The sequence below is a fragment of the Stegodyphus dumicola genome, chromosome 2 (assembly GCF_044657685.1).
Source record: "Stegodyphus dumicola isolate Sdum_Otavi_A_Nest chromosome 2, ASM4465768v1".
In the NCBI taxonomy this organism is placed as follows: domain Eukaryota; kingdom Metazoa; phylum Arthropoda; class Arachnida; order Araneae; family Eresidae; genus Stegodyphus; species Stegodyphus dumicola.
Window position 1 is genome coordinate 112,878,107 of NC_140769.1, and position 27,193 is coordinate 112,905,299.

The 27,193-nt window shown below is 34.1% G+C and overlaps 1 protein-coding gene across 4 annotated transcripts in view; it reads right to left on the reverse strand.

Annotated features, from left to right (window-relative positions):
- The window catches only part of LOC118186480 (ATP-binding cassette sub-family G member 8), a 156,904-nt gene that overhangs the window by 41,143 nt on the left and 88,568 nt on the right, over positions 1–27,193 (reverse strand). For 3 of the 4 annotated variants that reach the window (XM_085811035.1, XM_085811034.1, XM_085811036.1), the window contains 3 exons: positions 24,038–24,194; positions 13,968–14,551; positions 9,777–10,041 (listed from right to left, as the gene is read on the reverse strand). In XM_085811035.1, coding sequence (XP_085667161.1) covers positions 9,777–10,041; positions 13,968–14,551; positions 24,038–24,188 — 1,000 coding nt within the window. In that variant the 5' untranslated portion in view covers positions 24,189–24,194. Of the gene's footprint in view, positions 1–9,776; positions 10,042–13,967; positions 14,552–24,037; positions 24,195–27,193 lie in introns of those variants that run through there. The other variant, XM_035356580.1, reaches the window with a different exon arrangement.

Genomic DNA, 27,193 nt, shown 5'->3' on the forward strand with positions numbered 1-27,193 from the left:
TTGGAGGGTTAGCAAGGTTCAATTCTAGAGATGTCCATCATTTAAATGTAATCCTCAAAACGTCATTGTCAGAAAAAGTACACAAATTTAATATTGGAACTTAGTTTATAATGATAATGTTTAATGATTTAGTCAATAAATACTATTTCATCAACGGTAGTTTTTTAGATATGCAATACTGTATAATTTTCTGTGATTAACAAGCTATCTTGAGAATTCCACTGCACTTTCATTTTTAAATCGCCCCCTAGTGGCATGTTTCATTGTTTCTGTAGACACCATATTGTAAGGCATTTTCCCCTTCCCCCTTTCCAGCATGCGACTTCTGAATTCATAATGAAAAACACTGGGCAATGTACAATTTTTTATTGTTTAGGTTTGCTACTGCGTCCGAGTCGAAAGTTAGACAGCAACCGCTTGACAAGAACTCTGATGGAGCGAAAGTCAACTTAAAGGACTTTTGCATTTGGTGTAAGGTAATAATTTTAATGCACTGAAAATTGCCAACAAATCACATTTTTAAACATTTGGCATAAAGAATTATCATGAAGATGGAACAGATTATTATATGGCACTGTATGAAAAGTAACTGGGCGGCTATTCGTTGTTTTGTAAATTAACTGTGAGGTATATTAATAGTGTGGCACTGTACAATTTCTGTTATACAATAAAATTAATATTAATTGTGTGGCATTGCATAATTTTTGTTCGATAATCAGCCATATTCGATAATTATGAGTAAAAAAGTAATTGTGTGGCACTGTACAATTTTTTGTTCGATAATCCGCCATATTTCATTATCGGGCATCGCTACAGCTCCGACTTTGTCTGGTTATCGACTTTTTGTTGTAGACTGTTTGGGTTTGTTACTCCCTCCGAGTCGAAAGATGGACAGTAATTGCTCGATAAGAGTTTTGATAGAGCAAAAATGAACTTAAATTGGTTCTGCATGTCATGCGAGATAATCTTGACGAATTGAAAATTATTAACAAAATCCATTTTTTAAGCATTCCAATAAAGAAAATTTGCAAAATAAAAGTTTTTCAGGATGAAGAATTTTAAAGATTAACTAAATCATCCAGTTGCTGCATTCCTATTCCAGAAATATGGAAATACGAATTACAAAAAGGAGGATTTCGAGAGCTTAAGAAAATGAATAATGTAAAACAGGTCGTGTAAGGGAGTCGTAAATGCATAGTCAACTTCTAAAGCAATTATTTACTTGATTTGTCCTGAAACAGATCTTCAAAATCTTTACGCAACGTTTTCTACAAACCATGAATAAATTGCAAGACCTAGGGTTCCGCTTTTTCAAAGAAATCAACCGCGCGAATGTATGACAAACAGCAAAATGAATACATGATAAATGATCCTCAGTTTAAGTGAGTAATCAGGTAAAAAAGGCCAACCATGAACTTAATTGCATGAGTGAAACTGCGTCGTTTCTCCCATTGGTAGATAATTTAAAAAATAAATATAAAAGCAAAAATTCAAAAATTAGACACGAATGGAAAAAAATTATAAAATTGAAATTTATCTCGATAAATCAAACATAAACAAAAGCAGTTTATTTTTTTAATTGATTCAAAATTAAAACCTAAAATGATTTTAAGCTAAATATTTTCGATATCTAATAAATTAAAGCGAGAGATATTTATTTCGATACAGTTATGTATCGAAAAAAAGGTTAAAAAAAAGATTTGTTGAGCAATCGAAAAAGGTTTTCAAGGTAGAAAAAGGATCTGATTTTTACATTAAGATTCTAATTTAAAAGTCGAAAATAATTTACAGTTAAATAATTATGAGAGGCTTAGTTTTTACAATTACCGAATTACCCCAAGTACAAGACGCATCTCGATTACGAGGATCGAAGACTGACAAAAATAGAAAATTTGATTAACGGATTAGTTTTTATTGGCCTGCTAGATTATAATACAATAGGGAAAAAAGTTATATAAAGTTATTGTATACACAGTATATAACTCCCACCATTAACTGGACTTCAACCGTGTCTGATGACAAATCCTTATTTTCATGGCCCACCAGCGGCCGAGCGGTAAAGTCGTTGAACACTGGTAGTTCGGTCCGAGGTTCGAATCCCGCAAACGGGCTGCATGGGCGTTTTCATGATTTTCCCCATGTGTAACGTGTATACGAGCCAGTTTCCCTTAGAAAGTCCTCCACGAAGGCATCCCTAACCTTAGGCAGATAGCCCTAGTGTGCTTTGCCGTAATCAAATAATCCATTTAACTTTATTTTTCATATAGTGCCTCATCCTCAGTTCCATGTATGGCATTTGAGATGGCTGACCTTTTGGATGAGTTTACAACAATCTCAGTCTTGATATTATCCCAAGATTTTTGTCATCCAGTTACAAACTTCTATAGTTAGTTGGCTTCTTCATCCTTCCTATTAATGCAAAACTGTCCACAGAAGACTTCATTATCCATTCTTCCGTCATGACAGCGTTGAAGGGTTTTTTAGTGCTAATGTCAAGAGTTTGGAGCTGTGATGTCAAGCCTTCAGGTATGACGGCAACTTTCGTTATAAGGTTTGCAGCAATATTTGTCTTATCTGTAACGTGTACACTAAAGAGACCAAGCACCAGAGCATGACTTTTGGCATCGTTTTGAGTTTTAACCACTTGCGCTAAAAAGACGTGCCACGCACGTCGAGATGCTTTTGTCTCAAACCGCGAGCGAAGTGAACACCACGTCGATACGCATTTATCGCAAAAATGAAAATAACGTGGTGCACACGTCGCCTAACAACCAGATTGTTTATTTTTCGAGTTACAGCTCTGGATTGCACTCGCAGACGCGGAGCGGGGTAAATGAGACACTTTACCGGTTGCTATATTGTAGCGCACGGCACCGCAACCGTGAAGTTTAGTCGTAGCGCAAGTGGTTAAAATCAGTATAAGGGGCAGCTTAGTTCCATCGGCACAACAAGCTAGAAGAACTGCGTGACTACTCTTTTCATGTCCGATTGTCTTCATCCCCCTTCTTATGAATAAATCAGTTACTTGGGACATCAAAATGCAGGGAACGATTTCGTCCATATATGCATTTGTCCTAATTCAGACTGTTGTGTTTTCCAACATTCAATGATGAAACGACGAAATTCAATTACCTTCTGCTAATCGATTTCAGGCATCTCCTGGAAAAGGCATCTCTCTAATGCGTGTACGTACTTGGTACTTTCATGAAACTAAAGCACCATTTGTGTCTTCCTTGGAAATCTGTAATTTCATTTTCACAAGAAATGCTTTTTGTTTGATGTTGAACTTTTTTGTGGAGTGGAAATTCCATACGCTTTTTGCTCTTCAATCCATTTTATTAATTCCCTTTCTATATTAGGCCCGTTTGCAAATTTGCCTCTCAAGGCCTTTTTCAACTGAGGCATCTTCATTAGATTTCTTCTTTCCGTAGCCAATCTCGGATTGTTGTGGTCACGAGAACAACTTACAGTTCAGTCAACCTCTAGCTGCCAAGAGAATAGGCTATAAAATATTGTGTCTCCGTGACTCGAACATTAATTCTAAATGTTAGGTGTTCCATTTTCGTGTATGTTCTGTTTTCAGGTGTATTTTCTTTGTAGCTGTTTCTGTGCTCTGTTAATAACTACTTTTAGAACTAGCCGGCGTTTCTATTTATAGAACAGTTACATTATTCCAATATAAATTAATGCCACGTGAAGATTCTTGCACTTTAAGAGATAAAAGAATTTATTCTATACTTAACTGTGAATTGTTTTGGCTGAATCATTTGAATACGAAGGCATGCCGCAAATATTTCCTGTAACTATATAGGTAGTAATTTTTGTAATTAATTTTAAGCTGCAAGGAATTTAATTTCATGATTGACACAGATCTCCAATTAAATAAAAAAACTTTCGCTTTAATGTATAAAAGTTATAGATCAAATAAAAAGTTGAATTATTAAATAAAACTAGAATTTAAATTTATTTAATAGAAGCTTACTTTGCTTTAATAGTACATGTATAAAGCACCCAGATCAGGAACCACATTCTGAGAATAAAATCTATATTCGAATTACAGGAATGTAGAAAAGTATGCGCATCGCTGAGCCTTTCGAACAATAATTCTTAATAAATTTCTCAATCGTTAGCATAACTGGCATACCTGAGTATAACATTTTATTATTACAAAAAAATGTATGCTGAATTATCATTTCGACTTCATATTATTAATAAGCCTGGTTAGAACGAATAGTTAAGATACATTAATTTTTTGACTCCCAATCATGAATCCACACAATCTAGGCATGCAGAACTCAGCAGTACTATTAGTTGTGGCTTTATCTCACTTGTCTGGGAGTAACATCAGAAGAAGTCAACGAATCTTGACTGCCTGAAGAGTTTCGGATTGCGTCTGTCGATGGCATTACATCATATGACTATGACAAAGCCTTAAAGGCTATCTGCCTAAGAGAATAGACGCCTTTGTGGAGGACTTTCTAAGGGAAACTGGTTCGTATATACGTTACACATGGGGAAAACCACGAAAATGCCTATGCAGCCATCCCGTTTGCGGGATTCGAATCTCGATAACTACCAGTGTTCGGCGACTTTACCGCTCGGCCACTTGTGGGCCCGTCTGTCGATGGCGCCTTGGTCACCTTATTGAGAACAATATGACTTGCCCAGTTCCGTCTCAATTTTGAAGAAGAATCGCGCAGTGTTGGGTGAAAGGGTCCACCAGTCCTCTTTCCTTAGTACCAAACAGCTCAAAAGGGCTTTCAGCTCGTCATTTATTTTAAGTGTTGCAATGCACGTTGAGAATAAACTAATGCGTCTTAAATTTCACAGTTATCAATTGGTTCAATTTGTGCCCAACAGTTTCATTGCAAATTCATACTCTCCTTCAAAAGTTTTACATCTCGGCGAAAATTCACAAAAATTTATTCATCCTATTTTTTCTTTACTAATATGCATGGCTGCATCAAATGATTCTGGATTAGAACTGTACGACGCTAGAAAATGACAGCACAAGATTATGCTCGCAGCTGAAGTGATTTCCAATCTTGATAAAGCAGTATATCATGAGTCATAGGGACTTAACACAGGGAGTTGTTAGAAGTATTTTGTGATCATGTGTATACGGAGCATCTTCGATGACCATCCTAGATGGAAGAATCCTAGAGAGATAGTGAAATTTTGCGTCAAAGTGGGCAAATATGCCATAGGTATATATTAAAGATAAAGATACTAATAGAAGAAATTTCCTTGAAGACGATCTGAAAGACCTTTTCCAAGAATAAAAAAATACAGAACGATTTTAGAAACTTGTGGCGATGGATCGTCGGAGGACAATCAACGATACTGTAGCCATTGCTGGTGTGCGAAAAACCAGAAATAAAGACGCGGGCGGTATTGCTGCCAGATTTGTTCCTCAACAGCGGACCCTGAACTGATTGCGTTGCGGTGTGCCAACATTTCCATTGAGATGGCGTGGCTAAACCATTTTTCATATCCAGTATGAGTTTTTGACATATTTTTACTGGGAAGAGATATGGACAGATAATGTTCAAACTTAGGTAAGACATTTATTAGCATTAATTTCGTTTTTACATAAATTAAGCAATCTTGAATATTGAAAAAAAAGTTCCGGTAAAATTAATTTCAAATGTTTGAAGGTATAGAAGAAAATCAGAAATAATATCAACTCTTGCTTACATTGCGTTTTAAACATTAGTAACTCAGTCGATGTGCAGATAAAAACTGCAAAGCACTGTTCTAGCTTCAGAAAAGCACCAATTTGATCCAGTGAAAATCATTATATAAGATGTTTAAAATTTCTTATCCCAGTAACTGACTACTTGGAAATTTATTTTCGATTAATCAACGAGTTTCTGAACTAAATTGCAATATTAAATCTAATTAAACATCACTGACAATTATGACGATATTTTCTATTTCAGTTACTGTTTTACTTGAAACAAGTATGCAGTTTGCTTGGATACACAATAAAATTTGTAACTATTCCGACATAATAAATAAAATTCAATAACAATGCTTTTGCACCTCAAAGACAACTCATGCCAAAAACACTGTTGGTAAAAAAGCACTTTTAGGCAAGTCTTTGAGTAAATAGGATCTAATTTATAAAGACTTGATTTCGCTTCAGAACTGTGAATTATTCTGTAGTCAAAACTCAAAAAGAACATTTAGTTTTTCAATTCATCTCTCTTGGAAGCGAAGCTAGAATTGCTTGTTTAAAATTCATAATTAAACGATATACTAAAAATTATGTATTTACTTATGTACAGGATTACGATTAATTGCAGAATGATTTTCTTATGGATAGAGTGATTATAATGACAACTAAATATATATTTTTACTTATGTACAGTGAGATAAATTACCCTATTTAAACCCACGTAGAGCTCGTTCTGGTAGATCAAATTCGTTGAATTTTGAAATTTGGTATATACGTTATATGGAGCACGGAAAAAAGAAAACTACAATAAGAAATAAGTTCTAATTTCGACTACTAGGTGCGAAAGGAGTACATGAAAAACAAAAAGCACAACCTGGAGATAAAACTTTATTTAATCAAAGCATTTGTTCAATGTGCATTGCATTTGCGTCAGTTGCACTTTCAAAGCGTGTTTGTCCAACAGACACTGTACTGTTGGACACGTACACTACTGAGTACGTGTCCAATAGTAGTGCGAAGATTTTTCTCAATCAATTGCAGCAGTATGTTGCAGCAATGGATCTTGACAATGTTTGCTTTCAATTCAGTCATAGCCCAAAAGCTTCTTTCACAGATATGATCTTTCAAGAATCCTCACAACCAGAAATCACACGATTTAAGTTCGGAGAATGAGGAGACCAGTCAGTCGGAAAACTTCTTGATATTCCTGATTATCTCCATATAGGGCACGAAACAGTGCCTTCATTGGTCCGGCAATGTGAAGTAGTACACCATCTTGCACAAAGACAGTAGTCTCTTCACTTTTTCCTTCTTATAAGGCAAGAATGACCTGCTGCTGAAGAAGTTGGCTGTGACGGGAGCACCGGTGGTGGAATATCTTGAGGGCCTTGAGGAATGTTCTCCTCAAAGTAAAAGGGATCAAAAATGAAATCGGCAGTAAATCCGCACCATACAGTAATCAGGATGCAGAGATCATTGATGAACATTAGAAATAACTGTATCCTATATGAGATAGTGTAGTAACTTATCCATCTAGGGTAAAATGCAACTCTTCCCACCACAAAAGTTTCGAAGGCTGTGCCTTGTTAGCGGCTATTCAAGCCAAAACGAAGGGTAGCAAAATCCGTGCTTTCGTCCAGGTCTGCAGGGTGCCACTTTATAATGGATCGCAGAACCTTTCGTACCATCGATCAAGGGACACACAAATCGCATAATAATGTTCGAGTACTTGCCGAAGAATATAGGGAGCCGGATGTCCTTTTGACAACAGCAGGAGCGACTCCTTCCGTACTTTTATTTGAAATCCTTTCTGTCCCCTTCTTCGCAGCACACACACCTCCCTAGTCTCTTGAAATTTAGAAATAATCTTTTACAAATTCTGCGTCGACATAGGTTGTTTTCGTAATTGTTTCAAGCTCCGATATTCTCATAGTGCAGTTGAAATATTACTGCCGTTCTGTTAAACTAACTTGATCAGTACAGCTCGATCTTTCTTCTCTAAAGGCATGGTTAAGAATAATTTTATGGCATTGATTATTGTCTTTTTAACCCTCTAAGCGGCAGAGCCGTATATAGATACGGCCTAGAATGTTTTCTTGTGGTATCTGTAAGAACGTGCCTATTAAGATATGCCAAAGAAATTAAGGCAATATATCAAAAGTAGAGAATTCCAGGTACGAAATACCAGTGTTTTTACATTAAAATAAAAAAAAATTGTTCTCATAGTAGGGAAATTTGTGCTTTCTTAGCAAAAACACTGGCCGCTCAGAGGGACGCTCCAAATTTGCATAAAGTCCTTTCTGCATTTCATTAAAAGTGTCATCTGTCTATCGAAATTTGAACTATTAATTTTTACTACAGAATTCTTTTCTGCATGGTCCCCTTATTATACCAAGTTTAAATGAAATACATCTACCCGAATGGTCTCTACGTAACTTAGGTCTAAATAGAGTAAGTTTAATTACAACCACCCTATATTTAGTTTTGTTTTTCCTCTTCTGATGCTGTTTTTCTTCGTTAATTAAAGAGAATAATGAACGATTACGAAATGAGGAATTTCTGAACGATAGAAAACGAATGAAACAACCTACAACATGAAATTGTTCCACAACCACCTAAACCATATAATATGCCCTTGAGATCAGAAACTAAACAGTTGTAAAACAGCTGTCATTCTTTTCAGAACAATATTTTCAGCTTGTTTTACATTTTTTTAATGATTCTTGGAATTTTTGCATTACTTGCTTTTTAAAAATTGCGTCGCCAGTTTTATTCTTTATTAAACATTGATTTTAGACAAAAACCGACATTCTGTATCGTGTAATTAACATGTGGCAATGTATATCTTTTTATTAAATGTAGTAACACAGAAATTTCTCATAAGAATTATTGACTGGTATAATATAGACAATCAGATATATTATTAAAAATAAGATTAAAATACGTTTATTGCACTCCAGTCGCTTAGTATGTCTGATTAAACTTGAAAGTAAATTCAAATTTTTAGGTTTTGTTGAAAGCAATGCGCGAGGCTATGAGGAAGTTAGTCGCAATGAAATTTGTGATGTTGAGTGGATGATATATACTAAAGCGTAACAACGTAACCAAAGTGATGGTCCTAATATTTTGGGAAGATCAAAGCATTAAAGAAATACTCTATTTTGAGCAAATTAATTGCCTCGGTGTTGGGAAGCAAAGGATTTCCAGTTTTTCATCTAAACCGACACATTTTTTTAATAAACTAAACTGATATTAAAGATTTAATTTTGCTTTAAAAAATTACACCCAATACGTCAATCAGCGCAAGAACTTGTACGCGTCTTTTATATAGGATGTTTCAAAAAGCTGTGGAATAAATAAAAGGTAAATAATAAAAAAAAAAAATGATTGCTCTCGTATCCACTGTCATTTTTTTCTTTTCATTCCTTTTTCTATCTTTACTTGTAGTTTTCCATGTATTATGTTTGAAAATGTCCAAGTTGCGGCATGGACCTTTATGGTAAAATTATTACACCATTGAAATTATTTGCCATTGAAGTATGAGCACTGATATCGGCTGTGGCATTGCTTTGCTTCTCCGTTAATGACCGAGACTCGTCGATACTTTTAATACTTAGTGGCACTGTAGTTCTGTATCCGAGATAAATCTACTGCAACCTGTATTGAGTTTAGGGCATTCAAATAACGTGGTAAAACTTTGAAGCTTTTAAAAAGTTAATGTTAAAATGTGGTTCTTTACCAACTAAATCTTTTGCTGAAATCTCAGTATTAAAATAAAAATTTCGAAAGCAATTAAAATTTGGACAATCAATTAAAATGTGTTTAAAGGTTAAAATAGTGCTACATTCAGCACATGCTAGTTAAGCTTCGCCCATCAATAGATATCTGTGTGTTAGCCTTGTGTGACCGATTCTCAATCGGGTCAGAAGGACCTGTTCCTTTCGGTTTAGGGCACATTTCCAATGTTCTATTTTAGGTTTTGTATTTCGTAAGCTATTGGTTTACTGCACATCCCAGCTTTTGCCATTTCATCAGAATTTTCCTCCCATGCAGAAACGAGGTTCGGGTTAAAGAGAGTGGTAAAATGAAGTCTTACCTGTTGTCGCCATGATGGCGAGTATTTCTCCTCCCCGGGCTTCGAAAGACAGGCCCTCCAACATCCTAAGTTTCGTTCGAGCTCCACCGCAAAGTGTGTGCCAAGCCGAAGACATGTCCATCTCGTAGCTGAGGTCTCGGACCTGCAGATGGGGGTACCTGGGCAAACCCGCTTCGCTAGGAGCTCCTGGCAAGGTCGAATAATAACTGTCTTTAGGGAAGAACCTCTCGTTCAACATCGGTGCGTCATGGTAGAAGCCATCCATCTGACGAACAAATACATTGGTAAGGATAAGGGGAAACACAAAGATATGTGAAAACAACGGAAACGAGATCAACCATCAAATACGGATCTCATTTTCACATTCTTCATTCATTTTCTTTCAAATGGTATAAAAGTTACTTGGAATATTATGTAATAAATTTAGAGAAAACACTTCTTATAAATTTTAATTGTACAGTTATGAAGAAATAAAGTTGTCACAGAACCCTCCGCACTCACCAAAGAAGAGACAGAAGGTATAGATCGAAATTATTCCCAATAACAATAAACACACTTTTGCTTAAGTCGGGAAGTCCTAGCCTATTCGTTCGCTGGCTTCTGGAGGACTTAAGAAAATCTGTCTAAGGGGACAAACATCTTCGTGGAGGACTTAAGAAAATCTGCCTAAGGAGACAGACATCTTCGTGGAGGACTTAAGAAAATCAGGAAAGTTATCCAGCTTTGATGCAGGCTAAGTACACAAAGGTTCCAAATCATTAATTTTAATCTCAGATAAATAACCTACAATCACGAAACCTGTGTAATTGATAGAATATATTAAATATTAACCGCCAGAATTAAGTAAATAATTGAATCTTACAAATAGGTAAGGTAGGTGAAACAGAATTTCACAATATTTTATTTAAATTAATTTAAAAAGAAAATGATTTCAATATTAACCGCCAGAAGGTTAAAAGCAAATCTTACTGTCAGTATCCAGAGAAATCTTCGACCAAACCGATTTTAAAAGTGGACTTGAAACATTCTGCCTCGACTCTAGGATTAATTCAGCATTCCATACGCCAAAAATTTATTAACTTGGGTATTCAAATGAAGTTATTAACTATCATATCTTAACAATTTTAAATGTTATTGTCTAGCATCAGTTTCAATATATTATTTTTCCCCGATTTATTTCTTACTTTATGCACGGTAAATAAAACAAATTATTTTTAATGTCTATTCCATCAACAAGAATTATAGATTTCTTTAGCCTAATTTCATTTATTCATGTATCATCATTATCCCTTTGACTAGTAACGGGACTGTTTCACTAAAAGTCTAAAAATTACTACTGGGTTAAAGAGTGCTTACAATCTCTTGAATGTTGGAAATCAACTTCCAATAATTAGAAAACCAAAACACCGCTGTGCTCGTTGTACACAAATAAACAAAGAAAAGAACATATACGAGTTTCCCATTTTCCAGAATTTGTTTACTTAGTAAATCGATCGGTCCGTGTGGGACATATGTGTCTCAACCTTTGACTTGAAAACCGTTTGTCAAGTCCCAAATGCTAAAGTTACCTTATTTATGACATATTTAAACTGGATTTTGTTAAACTGGATTGAAAACAGCGTAATTGTTTTTAATTCGTAGTCCAAGTGTTAATGTTAACATCCATCTACATTCATCAGTTACATCCTCGTAAAATATTTCTTGGAAACTTTATAAAAATATTTATATAAAATAATTGATTGATCTTTGGATTATGGTAACTTAACGATTTTTGCTACAGCAACTTTCTTTTTTTTTTTTTTCGCCGCCATTTTGTCTTCACGAAGTAAAGACATGTTTCTTTTCTTTTTATTTACTCAACACTTTTTCCAACAATCTACTAGCCGAATTACACTTATGCTAGAAATTTTATGGAACAAAACTGCTTAATCATGACAAATATTAACTGCAAAATTGGGAAAAAGTGCAGAATCGCAAACTCCTTGCCGCGTTTTTCAAAATCGCACATACACAGTAACCATGTACACGTCGACTTATTTTTACTTAAAAAAACATCCCAGAATTGCACAAAAATGGCATTGCGCACACTCTTGACTTTATCCATCTAAACTGCTATTTTCTCATAAATTACAAAAATTTGCACGAAAATGCAGGAAAATTTTGTGAATCTTTAAACTCGGTAAAAAACACATATATGAAATTACCTGATCGCGAAAAATTATATACCCTATCCAAGGATGAACATTTCCACGTATAACATAAATAAAATATCCAAAAACTTTTACCTCTAAATTATCTATTATAAACGTCACTAACGAATTCATAACAAAACATTAAAAATTGTTACAAATACTTAGTGTCAAATATTTAAATTATTTCCATGCACGTTTACTTCCACTGAAACGTATATCAAATTGCTACAAACATAATTCACAAAATAACTATCATTTAATTAAAATATAATTAAACCATGTACACATCGACTTATTTTTACTTAAAAAAACATCCCAGAATTGCACAAAAATGGCACTGCGCATACTCTTCACTATATCCATGTACACTGCTTTTTTCTCAGAAATTAGAAAAATTTAACGAAAATGCATGAAAACTTTGTGAATCTTTAAATTCGGTAAAAAGGACATATGAAATTACCTGATCGCGAAAAAGTATATACCCTTTCCAAAGATGAACATTTGCACGTATAAAATAAATAAAATATCCAAAAACTTTTACCTCTAAATTATCTATTAGAAACGTCACCAACGAATCTATAACAAAACATTAAAAATGGTTCCAAATACTTAGTGTCAAATACTTAAATTCTTTCCATGCACATTTACTTCTACTCAAACGTATTCCAAAATACTACAAACATATAACTCTCAAAATCACGATCATTAAATTAAAATATAATTAAATTAAAAACACTACTTAAAATATAAATAAGCACATACATTAAATTAATAAAAATTAGCTTACAATACTAATTACTTTAAACTAAATCATTGCTAATAACAATTTTCCAATAATACCAAATTAATTTATTTACTCCTTACATTTAGAACAAAGCATAAAAATAATATCATCAAATAATTAAAAATACTAACTTACCTAATCTTCTACAGAATCTTGAGTGCATGGCGGATCACAAAATGTCCATTTTCACCAGATTTCTTGCACCGCCATTCAAACTTATCTAACGCCATTCAAACTATGTGTAATATCCTTCCTTTCACACAATCTCATTTCATACCCACATGTTGGACATTCATACGTATCCGCAATTAAGCAATTCTTTTCAATTACACATAAACGGAACAAAAATTTCGGATTTACTTTATATAGGGCCATGGGATCCAAATATTAAACAACACTGTTTCACAGAACATAGAATGCAACTAATGCTGTACAGCAGATATTTTAACAAATTTACACCCTTTTCCGATTAAAGAACAGTGATTCGTCCATTAATGTCCCATTAATGTCACATGAAATATCTCATGATCTGTCACTTCCCTCACATGAAATAATACGTAATCGGAACTGAGTACTTCTCACATTATTCCCGAAGTCCTAGGTAGTAACCTTTATCGCCTCCAAAATGTCGCCAAACTACCTGTTACCATATTCCAAAGATCAGCCAAATAGGTCAACATATATTTCTTAGCAAAAATATTCATAAAAATTGGAGCCTAAGGTTAAATGAGTACAGCCTTTCTCCTCTCGTAAAAAAAAACACTTATCTACAAAATTTTTATTTATTTCTTTTTATCATAAATCTTTCAGCACAAAATGAACAATGGAATAACTTAATAGTGTCAGATTATTTAGTCTCAAAATGTTTCAGATTTGTATGATAATTTAAGAGGATACCGCAGTCAGAAATGAAATTACAGAGGTAAAAAAAGTAACAGGAAAAGTTTCAAAAGGATAATCACCATCTTTCATGTACTTAATAACAAGCAAAAAATTCTGAAGTTCATTTACATGATTCCAGTAATAACATTTCAAAGAATTAGTAACAAACGTAAGCCTCATCCGATACGTAATACATTCCAGTACCTAATTCTGTCTTTATGATAATTACCAAACTTTATATAAGCATTAAATATTATTTAGAATACAAGATCTTTCTGGATAACATCTTAGACGATGAGGTTAAAAAATTAAATACATAGCAAAATCACGTACCTTTCCGTGGGCTCTGTGAGAATGATTGGGTGACGTTCTGGAATTGACGGACAAGTGGGATCCGGCCTTCGATCCGGGCGGTGCAAGGTGTCCGTTACCCGGCATCGGATTCCTCTGATAACCTTCTCTGGCGTCTTCCCGCGCTTTGAGCGCCTGCTGTCGCGTGAGAAGTCGGTTGTCGACCGAGAGAAGATCAGCTTCGCTGCTCGCCTTGAGGCGTTGGTGGGCGCTCTTCCTGGTGCTCTCGGATTCCCCTGCAGGGGTGGCCGGAATCACGTGGTTCCGAAAATCGGGGTCGCTACGGGTTCTCCGGTTCCGGTTCATAAAGGGTGATCCGCCGTTGTCGTCGCTGGAGTCATAGCCGCTGGAACCATTCCGGAGCGGTTTGGGATTGGCATTTTGATTCGGATTTACCGGATGGGGCAGGACGCGAGGTAAGCCGAACTGGAGGTAGGTGAAGACGTTCGAACCGAGTTCAGAATTTCGCTCTCGAGGTCCGTACTTGGGATGATTGAGGATAGTCTGCACTGTACTTTCCCGTAGCCGGAAGTTGCCGAAAGGGGGCTGGGATTTGTGTCCCGTATCTGGGAAAAAATTACAGATAAGAAAGTGTTAATTGGCGTAATACATTTTTCCCATAGCAATTCATGTTGCTATTTATATCAATATCTGAAATTATGTTTACTCTACATAGAGAGGTAAGCAGAGATATCATGAAAGAAGAATGAAAAAATAAATGACAAAGCAAAGTAAATTTTGCAACCTACTTAAACCTTGTTAATGATATGCTTAGATGAAATATTTATCCTTAATGCACGAATCAAAAAGGCTATTATAGACCTTTTTTGGCTTTTATGGATACATTCAAATCTACAAAGTTTGTACCAAATGATAAATGAGTTATCAATTTATATGAATTACACGCAAAGTTTCCTTTCAGAATCACAAACGTACATATACGCATTTCATAGAGCTTTATATTAGGATAAAAATCCAACATATCAGAGACAATTCAAATATTCGAAAAATCCGAATAATTGGGTTCTTATTTTTATCAATAGGCCAAATGTGTTTTAATTGTAATGCAAGTGAGGGAATTTTACTTCACCATTTATTATCAGAATTTATTCGGGTAAGAGAGTGAGACAAAAAAATTAATAAATAAATAAATTAACTCATACTCAGGAGAAAAATTTTTGTAACGTGACTTAAAAAAAACTGATAGAATATAATTAGGCTCCATATTGTAAGACAAAAATTTCTTACGCGGCGAAAGACCTGATATTAAGTCTTCTCATTTGTTTAATATATCTTTAGATAATCTGTTTAATCTGCCTTCTTATAACTGAGCAATACTAGGGGAATAAGCATAAAATATAACACAGTAGATAAACTCTTTTTTATTAATATCTACCGAACAATGTAGTTCAATTAAAATGTTCTACAGATTGTTGAAAATTGATAAAAATTAATTTTCTAGTTTTCTAAAAAATATGTGCAATATATTATTACCCTTTCATATTACTAAATAAATGGAAAAATCAAAACCACGTGAATACAAATTAGCAATAAATTTAATATCAGCTGGTCTATAAAAGGGAATATACGATACGAGTAATAGGAACTGCGGATATCTGGTGTCCGGATAACATGATCTGCTTTAGAAAAGCGCAGTAGAATCCAAAAACGAATTGACCTACACATTACATACTAACGCACCAACACAACTGTTCATCAAAGTACAAATGATAAGAAGATATTTTTTAATTTAGTTTTTGCTTCGATACAGTTTTGTCTTTCGTGAAAAGGGTAAAAACAGAAGCAAATTATAAGCAATACACATGTGCATTACGAAATGGAATGATGATGCTGGATTTCATATTCCTTTCCAGTTTCTTTTACAAAATGTAAAGGCAGCGTTCAATGTTTCTGCATTTTCCGGTGTTATAAGACTTATTATAAAAGCATTAAAAACTAATATTAGTCTGAATGTTGATGACAGGCGGGAATCAATGTTCATATTCAGTGGCTGAAAATTTCTGCTACATTCAATGTTTAGACATTAAACAGGGCCCACCAGCGGCCGAGCGGTAAAGTCGCTGAACACTGGTAGTTCGGTCCGAGGTTCAAATCCCGCGAATAGGCTGGCTGCATGGGCGTTTTCGTAGTTTTCCCCATGTGTAACGTGTATACGAGCCAGTTTCCCTTAGAAAGTCCTCCTCTTAGGCAGATGGCCCAGTGTGCTTTGCCATAATTAAATAAACCAAACCAACCTAGACATTAAACCTCAAAATTCCTAATATAGAAGAAATATTCTATAAAATTTATAAGCGGACTGCGTCTTTTTAGAAGCACATAGTTCGTAGTTTGACAAAAATGAGAAAATTATTTTCAGACAATTCGTTCATTAAATCATAAATTTTATAACAACTTTAGGTGCTTATAGTAATAACGGTTTTAATTAAATGTTATGCACAGACAAGGGGGTCTCAAGCGGGTAGGACCACTGAACATTGGTAGTTCGACCTGGATTTAAATCTCGGTGAACGGGCTGGATGCATGAACATTTTTTTTTTTATTTTGTGATCCCTCTCTCTTGTAATATGAACACGAAACAGTTTCCCTTAGAATGTCTTTCACGAAAGCATCTTTCCCTTTGGGCACATAGCCTGTAGTGTGCTTTGAAATAACCTGTTAAATCAAATTCTCCCCAAAATGGAGAAGTCTAGCCGTTTATAGGCGTTGGCCACTACTAAGGCCAGAAGCAGTGGTCTCTCATCAACGGAGGCTACTGATAGGTGTGGGCCACTGCTTCCTCTTATGAAAGAATGGAAAAATTACATACATGTCTTCTTCGGGATTCGAATCCGGGCCCTTCGGTACGGCAGTCAGACAAACTAACCACTTTCCGTTTGGGGGAGGTTAAATTGAATCCTAAAACCAGGTTTTTGCGTGCAAAAAACAAGCTCACAGTAGTAAATCAATATTATATTGCGTAAGAAGCCCTTTCCTGTAGTAATAGGTTTTTATTAATGTACACGATTTTGAAACATCTATCTTACCCACGTAAATTTCAAGAAAACGTTTTGTATTACTTCATTACGGCGAAAAATATGAAGGTCATTTAATTTTCTGGAAGGTTTGCATTCATGAAGGACCTTTAAAGAAAACTAGCCAGTGTTTCCTTTAGCACTCGAGAAATGCCAACGAAATTCTCATACAGCCATTCCATTCCACAGCCGGAAGCAGAAACTGGCGCGAAACAGCAGTGTGTTACAGCTTTATTTCGCCCACATTTCGGGTTTAAGTGGGCTATTGATGTGAAATAACCATTTTCAATAATAATTAAAGATTCACCAAATTTCACCAAAGAGACCTAATACATATAAAACCTAATACATATAATTAATTTCACCAAAGAGACCTAATACATACAAAGATGCGATCCCGAAATATGTTGCATACGTACTTTCATAATATTCTGTTGAATATAATAACCGATCACATGAATCAGCAAATTAAAAGAATGACCACCTGTTGTCCAGTACTAGACACTTGCATGTAATGTGGTTCACCTTGACGTTCGGATGAAAGAATCTGTTACTCAACTTGCTTTATTTTGATTATGATGGATATGATGTTTCGACCAAGTAATAATCCGAACGCATGTTATTGAAATGAGTTCAGGTCAGACTACAAGGCTGAACCGTAGAATGCGAACTGTTGTTGATTCAGTTCGGAGAAAGTTTCAATTCAGGGAAAATACTTTCAGGGTGAATGGATCTACTTTTCTTTTTGTGTACGAATTATGCGAAGTCAGCTGAGGAAAATTACTTTTCAATAAGTTTCGTTTTTACTTCACTATACACTAAAAAATAAACTGAGAGAATGATACTTTGTAGAAACGTGAAATAATTAAATGTTTCTCTCAGAATCGCAAGCAACAGAATTTTTACATGCTTATACCGGGAAAAAAAAAAACTGAAAACTTTCAGATTTTATATTACGTATAAAAGGGCGTTTTTCTTAACATTTTGTGCGTTACATTTATTTAATAAATATAGTGTTCTTCGGACTTAAACCATCAAATTCAATTCAACAGCAATACCACAAAATATTTAAAAGGAGCATATGTTTAAAATTTCCGATACTCAGTCTCGAGCGCTAGAGACTTTTTTTTTTTTTTTTTTCGTGCAGTGTTGCCATAGTTCTCTTTGAAATCGTTGAGTTTATTAATCAAAAATTCGTCAGTTTTAAAAAAATGAAATAGATAATAAAACATATTTCTAATTCCGCCTTCCAGATGCTTATACTTGAGTGGAGGACTACGTTATTCAACATTTCTCTACGCACCGTTGTTTTTTTCACAATGCAAGAAATATACATGCATTCATGTAGATTATTCATTAATTTCTTTAAATATAACGCAGGGCTGTAATATGTGGTGGCATCAATTCGAGAAGTGACACTCTGTTTTATAATGGACGACGCAAAATGCCAAAACGAAATTAATAGCCCTTCTGGGCAAATTACCCCTTTGCGCTAAAACTTCAGCATTTAGAAATGCATGCTTCTAATGTACTGGTAGAGAACTGTTAGTATATGTAATTTCCAAAGTTACCTTAATGTGCTTATGTTCTTTGTTCAAGGTTATGTAAATTTAAGATTATGGTATACTATTTCATGTTTTAAATTAAATTCATCTATCGTCAGAAGGCTAAAAAATTGCAGCTATAAAATAAAGAATACCTCGAAGTTGCAATTACGGAAAAGCTGTCTTTTTTTAAACTGCCGGAATTCTGTGTAATTTTTACAGTTGACGTTTAAAAATAATGTAAGTGACAGAATGTAATTTTGGTTTTTCAGCCAGGTAGAACAAGTGACAGAATATAAGAATTCTTGAGTAATCTAACAAGTTGCTGCTCCTTAACCTGTCAAATATATATAACAAAGCAGTAATAAATATTAATATTTGATTATAAGGATCTATTCGTTATTGAACTGAGAGTTCAAGTGGGTCTTGGACAGCAGTAAATTTCCACTTTAAGAAGATTAAATATTTTCGATTGGGAAACTTAAAAATATTTAAAATGATCTGAAAGGAAATTAAAATGATCAAAAATTATTATTTTCTACTGTAAGGACCTTTTCTTTATTTTAACCAATTATTTTTAGTTTTACTTTTCTTTCCGTCTTGATTTCAGTTTTCTACCGGAATGTAAATTTTAAATGACGTAATATGCTAATCTAAATGTATTTCAGAAGCAGTATTTGAGTTGCGTTTCAAGAGCTCGAATAGGAGTAGTAGCGATGTTAGCTCCGAGTTTGAATTCAGCTCTTTAGTCGGGATTCAATTTATACTGATATTTCTAGGCTCCGCATTGCTGTGTGCAGCCGATTTAGCGTTTAGTTAAGCCAGTTAGTTAGCCACAAGTGGTGGTGAGTGTTGAGCACCAAGTGCGTGCATATGTTTAATTTAGTTTTAATAAAAAGGTTATTTCAAATCTTCTTCTGCGGCATTTATTCTTCCAAGACATAGCTAGTATTCGCTACTTCGTCTTTCGTTTTCTACGTAGAGTCTATATTTTATGCTACCCCCCCCCAAAAAAAATCGACTCTACGCTACAAATATTTTTTTAATTTTATTTATTTATCATTTTGACGAGGTAGGAAAAGTAGAATAAATTTAGAATGAAATTATTTTTTACCAACATTCTAGAAGACAGATTTATGTGTATTGGAGAAAAAATATTTGTGAACTAGATGCTTGGTATTCTAAAAATGGAACAATGTCGATAAAATATTACAGTATTTTAAACGATGTTCCAAAATTAAGGCAAGATTTGAATTTGGCGCCGTTTTTGCATTAAGTTGTTGGCAACCCTGAAAAAAGAACAGTTTGAAAGCCGAGAGTTTAGGGTTAGTGAAAATGGAGCGTTATACGATACAACAACGTGTCTTAGTTATTCAACAATATTTTTAAAATAATAAAAGTTTGGCTGCCGCAGTTCGAAAATGTTATACAAAATATGGTAAAAATAATGTTTTAACCTCGTCAACTGTGAAAAGATTAATTGAAAAATTCGTGGAGATTGGATCAACTGAAGACGTTAAACACACCGGGCGTCCAAAAACAAACCGTTCAAATGTCAATATTGAAGCAGTGCGGGAGAGTGTTGGTTAAAACACAGGAACATCAATTCGGCGTCGTGGACAAGAATTGCAAGTCTTACGAAGCTCTCTACAGCGTATACTCGCTCACCAGCGGCCGAGCGGTAACGTCGCTGAACACTGGTAGTTCGGTCCGAGGTTCGAATCCCGCGAACGGGCTGCATGGGCGTTTTAGTGGTTTTCCCGATGTGTAAAGTGTATACGAGCCAGTTTCCCTTAAAAGTCCTCCACGAAGGCATCTCTCCCTTAAGGCAAATAGCCCTCGAGTGATTTGCCGTAATCTAATAAACCAAACAGCGTATACTCACAAAAGATCTGTGTCTTCATTCTTACAAAATTCAATTAACACAACAACTGAAGCCTAATGACCATGAAATAGCGAAGAGAGTTCGTGGAATGGATTATTAACCATCAAAAAGTGGATGCTGGTTTTTCGAGCAAAATAATCCTAAGCGATGAAGCACATTTTCACCTCTATGGCTTTGCTAATCGCCAAAATTGCCAGGGTTCGGAGAACTCACGTGTGATTAGCGAAAAACAAATGCACCCACAACGTGTCACTGTTTGGTGCGGATTTTGGGCAAGAGGCATCATCGAACCATACTTTTTTGAGAATGAGGCTGGTCAAGCAGCAACTGCTAATAGTGCTCGATATCGAGACATGATAACACGGATTTTTCTGTCGAAATTGGATGATATTGATGTGGCCAATATGTGGTTTCAACAAGACGGTGCCACATGCCATACAGCCAATGAAACAATTCAATTACCTGATCGTGTAATCTCTCGTTTCGGTGATCAGAATTGGCCCCCTAGATCATGTGATTTAACACCATTAGGTTTCTTTTTATGGGCTTATTTGAAATCAAAGGTCTATGTCAACAATCCCACAACCACACGTGCATTACAAGAGGAAATTAAACTCTGCATCAACGAAATTCAACCACAATTATGCAGGAAGATCACGAAAAATTTCGACGAAAAAGTGCGTATGTGCCAGCAAAGCCGTGGAGGCCATTTGCTCGATGTGTTATTCCATAAATAACCCTATCCTATGTACTTTACGATTCACTTAAAAAATAAATTTCTAAAAACTCTTTTATATTGAATTAAAATCTTGCGTTAACTTTGTGACACCCTTTAGTACTTCGTAAGGGTTTTATTTTTCCATTGACTTAAAGCGAGACTTTTCCAAAGCCAGGGCGAGACGAGACAATTTATGAGACGGTGGCACTTTAAAGCACAATCTTATTATTTAAAGCAATACTCCAGGAGACTAAATTTGCGGAGCGAAAACAATAACACCCGATTTCGAGTGTTAATGAAATTTTTTACATAACAGTTTAATTATTTTGGGATAAAAGCCTATTCTTTATCCATCGTTATTAAATGCACTTAAAATTATGAGAATTTTTTGTATGTAGAAATGGAAATATTTTTGCTTAAAATTTTTTTAAGAAAAAAAAACAAACTTAACGTTAATTAATATAGTTAATTAAAAACACATATTACATGCTTTGAAAATAAAGAAATCAGCTACCTACGTGAAAACTCTGACTCAAGGCCGAAAGTCATTCTACTTTCAGTTAATTTTATCTGATTTAACACTCCAATGCTCGTGCCTTATCCGAGACACTTGACTCATTTCTGACTTTTGTTTTTGTAAATCAGCATCCTGCTTTATTTTTACATGTTTAGAACTAAATATTACGTTCTAAATATATCTGATGTATTCAATTTTCTCTTACATAGCAATAGTTTTTTTTTTAACATTTATCTATCAAGATTTGAAACTTACTTCAGATATTGCGAAAGTAACTGTTTATCTGGCGGCGCAAGAAATGAAATACTATCAATTTACAATTTATATACAATATTATATTTTATTTAATTATATTTAATTATTAATTATTATTTATTAATATTTATTAATTATATTTAATAAATTGTATATTTACAATATACAATTTATTAAATCTCTTGTGTAGGCTGCTCATATAATATTTATTCTAATGCAAGTGATGTAATTTTATTCTTGGATTATAGGGTTTTATTTCAAGAAAATTTACAGAATTAAAATTATTCACTCGTATTTTTACAATCCTTCCTCCCAAATATTAAAAACAGAATTCTTTTTTAATCTGCCAATACACGCAATCATTTTCGACTTCAACGAAAGTAATTAAATTTGAAGCACTTGGATTAGGATTATTCAATTATGGCAAAGCACACGAGGGCTATCTGCCTAAAGGGAGGGATGCCTTCGTGGAGGATTTTCTAAGGGAAACTGGCTCGTATACACGTTACACATGGGGAAAACCACGAAAACGCCCATGCAGCCAGCCCGTCCGCGGGATTCGAACCTCAGACCGAACTACCAGTGTTCAGCGTCTTTACCGCTCGGCCGCTGGTGTGCTGAAGCACTTGGAAGGTTCACCTGAATAACCACATGTATACAAGAAAACTACAAATTTATCTATCTACACGATTTTACAGGAAAAAATACTTTAAGGATTGAGAGTCTCAAATTATTACAAATTTTGATTAAAAAACATTGCGTTTGGGTTAATTTTTTATTCCCGAAGGAAATGTACAGCAATTTTTTTACGTATATTTTACGATTAAAGTTTCTATTTAGTAACGATTCTCAACAAAGATTAATGCCGAAGTACTATTAAAAATAGGATTATTTAATGGCTTTGATTTACTTCAACTCAAACATAATTTTACAAAAAATTAAAAAGCAATCCAGAAGGTTTCTAGGTAATTATGTCTTTCCAGACTTTCTCCAATTTTCTATTGTATCTTCGGGATACACTGGATTTTTCATGATGATCAAAAGGGTACAGTCAATGAAAATTCTAATAATTATTACTCATGTGATTTATAAATAATAAACTGATAATATTAATGCAACTTTTGAGAAAAATATAGCATTTGTAAATATTAAAAAATTACAATATATAAGTAGCAACGTAATGATACTAATTATAAATAAGAAGTTAATAATGCAAAACGTTGTTTATAAACAATAAAATTAAGAATATATTTTACTAGCAAGTAATAAAAGCTGACATTTAATTACCGAATTCGATAATTAATAAATTAAAATTTAAAAACAGGCATAAGCTGAAAATGGGTCTAATTGTACATGATTTACTTAAAAGTCACATGGATTATTCACACATTTCAGTGCAACAATTTAGTGAGATGTTCCAAGCGAATAAATTTTAATTTGCAGACAATTAACATTTTATTGGTGCCATGCAAAATTTGTAATATACATAAATTTATATTTTTTGGGAACACGTTTCAAATACTTAATATAAACACCAAATTTTTATGAATTTTCATTTAAAATATTTTTACTGAAAATAAGATGCTATGCAGTTTATTTCCCAGTTTAGCTGAGATCATACCAGCGCATGATCATTACTTTTACCGTTTTTACTAACGACGCATTATATAAAATCTGAATACACATACCTGTTCCACATGAACACTGAGTTGGATCTATCATAGCGAAAATTACATTGCATGAATCCTCCATTCAAAAGCTTATGTTTTATAGTATAGTAATAATTTAAAACATTCACACTATTCCTAAACTCTCCGCAAACTTTGATATCTAGTTCTATTATCAAAACTGCTCTAGAAATTTATCATAGATGCGCATAGAGCATTATTTCAGAATAAGCATCTGCTTCGGAGGAATCCAAATAAATGAAAAAATAGTTGAGAATGGCTTGAAAACTAGAATAAATCTGGCACGCACAAATCTAAAATTCCTTGCTCTCTATACCCACATTTTTTTTCTGTATCCGGTATGATAATGAAACTCAAAAACAAAGGTTAAATTCCATAAAATGCACGAAAATGCAATATTAAATAATAATTACCTAAGGCGCTGTCCGTGAAGTCGGAATTGAGGTTTTGGCGATAGATGCTCCATGCATGCAAGTCCTCCGTTGTGCGGTATCTTCCCGAGGGGTCTGAAAGTGTGCTTGGCGGCACGGAATATCTACGCTCCATGGTACTCATCTCCCACATGATAGTCTAAAAAGGAAAGGAAACATATGAGCTTCAAGTAAATCTCCCGATTTAATGCCATAATTAACTTTTGGAATATTAAATCAACTGCTAGTCATAACTAATCATTCAGATTATGCTTACACAACACAAAATTCTACTACTAATTAAAATTCTTAAAAATAATCAAGTGTGAAATAACTATTAATATTTGTCTTAAAAGAACAGACATTAAATACTCAATCTAATTATCGTCCATGTAAATGCCCCAGCGTTTATATGGAAAGCAATGTTCTAGAGAATTAATATACATTTTAAAACGTTTTATAAGCGGTAATTGGACCGACATGTTAATAACCTAAGAATATGTAGGTTCTAAGTGAACTCTATACACTACTGAAAATAAAGTTACAATAGACATCAACAATGTAAGCGTTCATTTTACTGTTTAAAATAAATGAGTTGCGCTTATGCAAAGTAATAGAAAACATTAGTAATGAACGCCTTATATTGTTACTATTATGTTTTCTACAATATAATTTGTAAAATCATTTTGCTCAAACAGAAATCGGATGATTTGAGAAAGTTAATTATAACTTAAGTTTCCGTTCCAAAAATTGGGGTTAACAATTAGTTACAAATCATGATCACAGATGGCGACACCACTACGAAAGCTTTTATTTTAAGCAAGGAAATCGGCTGTCTCGCCCAACAGAAATAAAAGATTTAAAAATTTTTTTGCAACTTTGCGATTGGATTTATTTTAAATCTTTAGAAAGATGCTAAGCTTTTCCAAGCACATTAATGAAAGGTAAAGTTCTTAATTGAAATCTGAAAAGTAAGAATGAGAACACATTACATAATTATTACACGAAAGAAAATCTAATTGCATGAATACCTTAAAATATATTTTACATTTGAAATACGACTAAGGTCAGTATTAATAAATTATGTAACTGACAACAGAACTTAAATTCAATCCACTATATTATTCAGTTGAAGAAAATTATTGGAAGAATAAACGCAAATTTAAACACCGAATTTTTGAGAAGATAACGAATGACATATAAACTACGTGCGTGTAATTTAAATTATATCATTTATATTAATCTTTTTTTATAGATTATCTTCACATTCTGTGTTAATATGAGTTGAGAAAGATATTGTCTCTTTTGAAAAGCGGTGAATAGTTCTGAAACATTTTTCGTAGATATAAACTCGAGTAAAACTTTTTAAGCAGTATGCTTTTTAAATGATGATGGGACATTTAAAGTCACAAAATTTTATGAAAGATTCGAGTGCCTTTAGTGATTCGAACTCGAGAAAATCTAAGATTCTTATCCCCTTTAGCTTTAACCCTTTCCGGCACGCTACCTTTTAAAGCTGGAGTTGTGATAAAAAATAAATAAATAAATAAATAAATAAATAAAAAAAAAGGTAGGCAGTATGATTAGGCCTAGAGGAGTCTACAAGTAAAATTTTGTGAAGATGGCACTTATCGTTTTAATTCTGTGGGTGTGCCCAGAGTGGGCACATTGGTTGAATAGAGTTTCGAAAAGAGTGCTGAAACGAGCACTGTTGTCAATGAACTGACCGATGAGATGCGGAGAAACAAAGAATACAGAGTCTCACTTAGGGTTCGCCGTTTGATTTTAGGCAAGATTTCAAGGTAAAAATTTAAAACTAATATAGAATAAGCAGATTAGCATACAGCCAAAAAATAACACAGAAATTTCTTTTCAAACAATTCCTTTTATACCTTAAAAAAATCTGGAAGGTTTCTTTGAAAAATGAGGTCTTAAAAAAGTTAACAGGGCTAACATCTATGGACTCGTTTTTGTTGAGCTGCCATCTACTATACATAAAGAAGATTCAGAGTGATATATAGTAACCTATAAATCCTTTTTCAATCAATTTTTCTGTGCGTAAAGAAGGACATTTTTAGGTGTGGCCAGACCGGACACACTGTGCAACAAAGGGTTAAATAAACATCTTGTAGCTGCCTCCTTTTTTTAGTTGAAAAGGGGCTATTAGTCTCGAAACGGGATTTTGCGTCAGTTTACTAAAAACGGCGTGCTACTTTTCAAATTGTTGGCACCAAATATTACTGCCCTCTATTACTTTTAAGTAAATTAAATAATTAAAGAATTTGCACATATGTACGTTCCTCGGATTTTCAAAAAGCGACGGTGCCTAGCGTCCTCAAATTTTAAGTAACGTAGTCTTCCATCCCAGCAGTGCCCACCGGTGGCCGAGCGGTAATGTCGCTGAACACTGGTAGTTCGGTCCGAGGTTCGAATCTCGCGAACGGGCTGGCCGTATGGGTGTTTTCGTGGTTTTCACTATGTGTAACGTGTATACGAGCCAGTTTCCTTAAAAAGTCTTCCACGAAGGCATCCCTCCCTTAAGGCAGATAGCTCTCGAGTGCTTTGCCGTAATCTAATAAACCAAATCCATCCCAGCAAGTAGGAATTTTCAATTTGATTTATTTCATGTTTTGTAAATTTTTAACAAATTTTTTATTACCAATTTCAATTTGAAAATGAGCAGTAGCAATATTGTTCGGAATAAAATATTTATTCATCACAAACGCGTCAGAGTTGCCTTTCCGAAAAATATAAGCTATTTATCTTTCAACTTTAATTAACAAATACAGCTTTATGAAAGCAATGTGTTGCCACAGCCGGAAAATAAAATACTTTCATCTTCCATGCGCTAGCGGGTTGCCATTCAGTAAAGCCTAAGGTACTTTCAAATTTAATCTGGAAGTTACTAAGTAATAAATTAAACCATTTAAAAGCAATAAACACAGGTCTTAAGAATTTTTTCTACTTTTTGATGTGATCGATTTAAATAAACATGTATTAAAATTACGAGACGTCTAATTAGAAATATTCAGTATTTTATGAAATTACGTTAGCTGGACACATTAAAATTTTTATATACTTTTTCTTTTTATGAAAACTGTTTTAAGCAGCTGCCAACTTTTAAAGAAATAAAACGAATATAAAAATAGGTATGGCAAA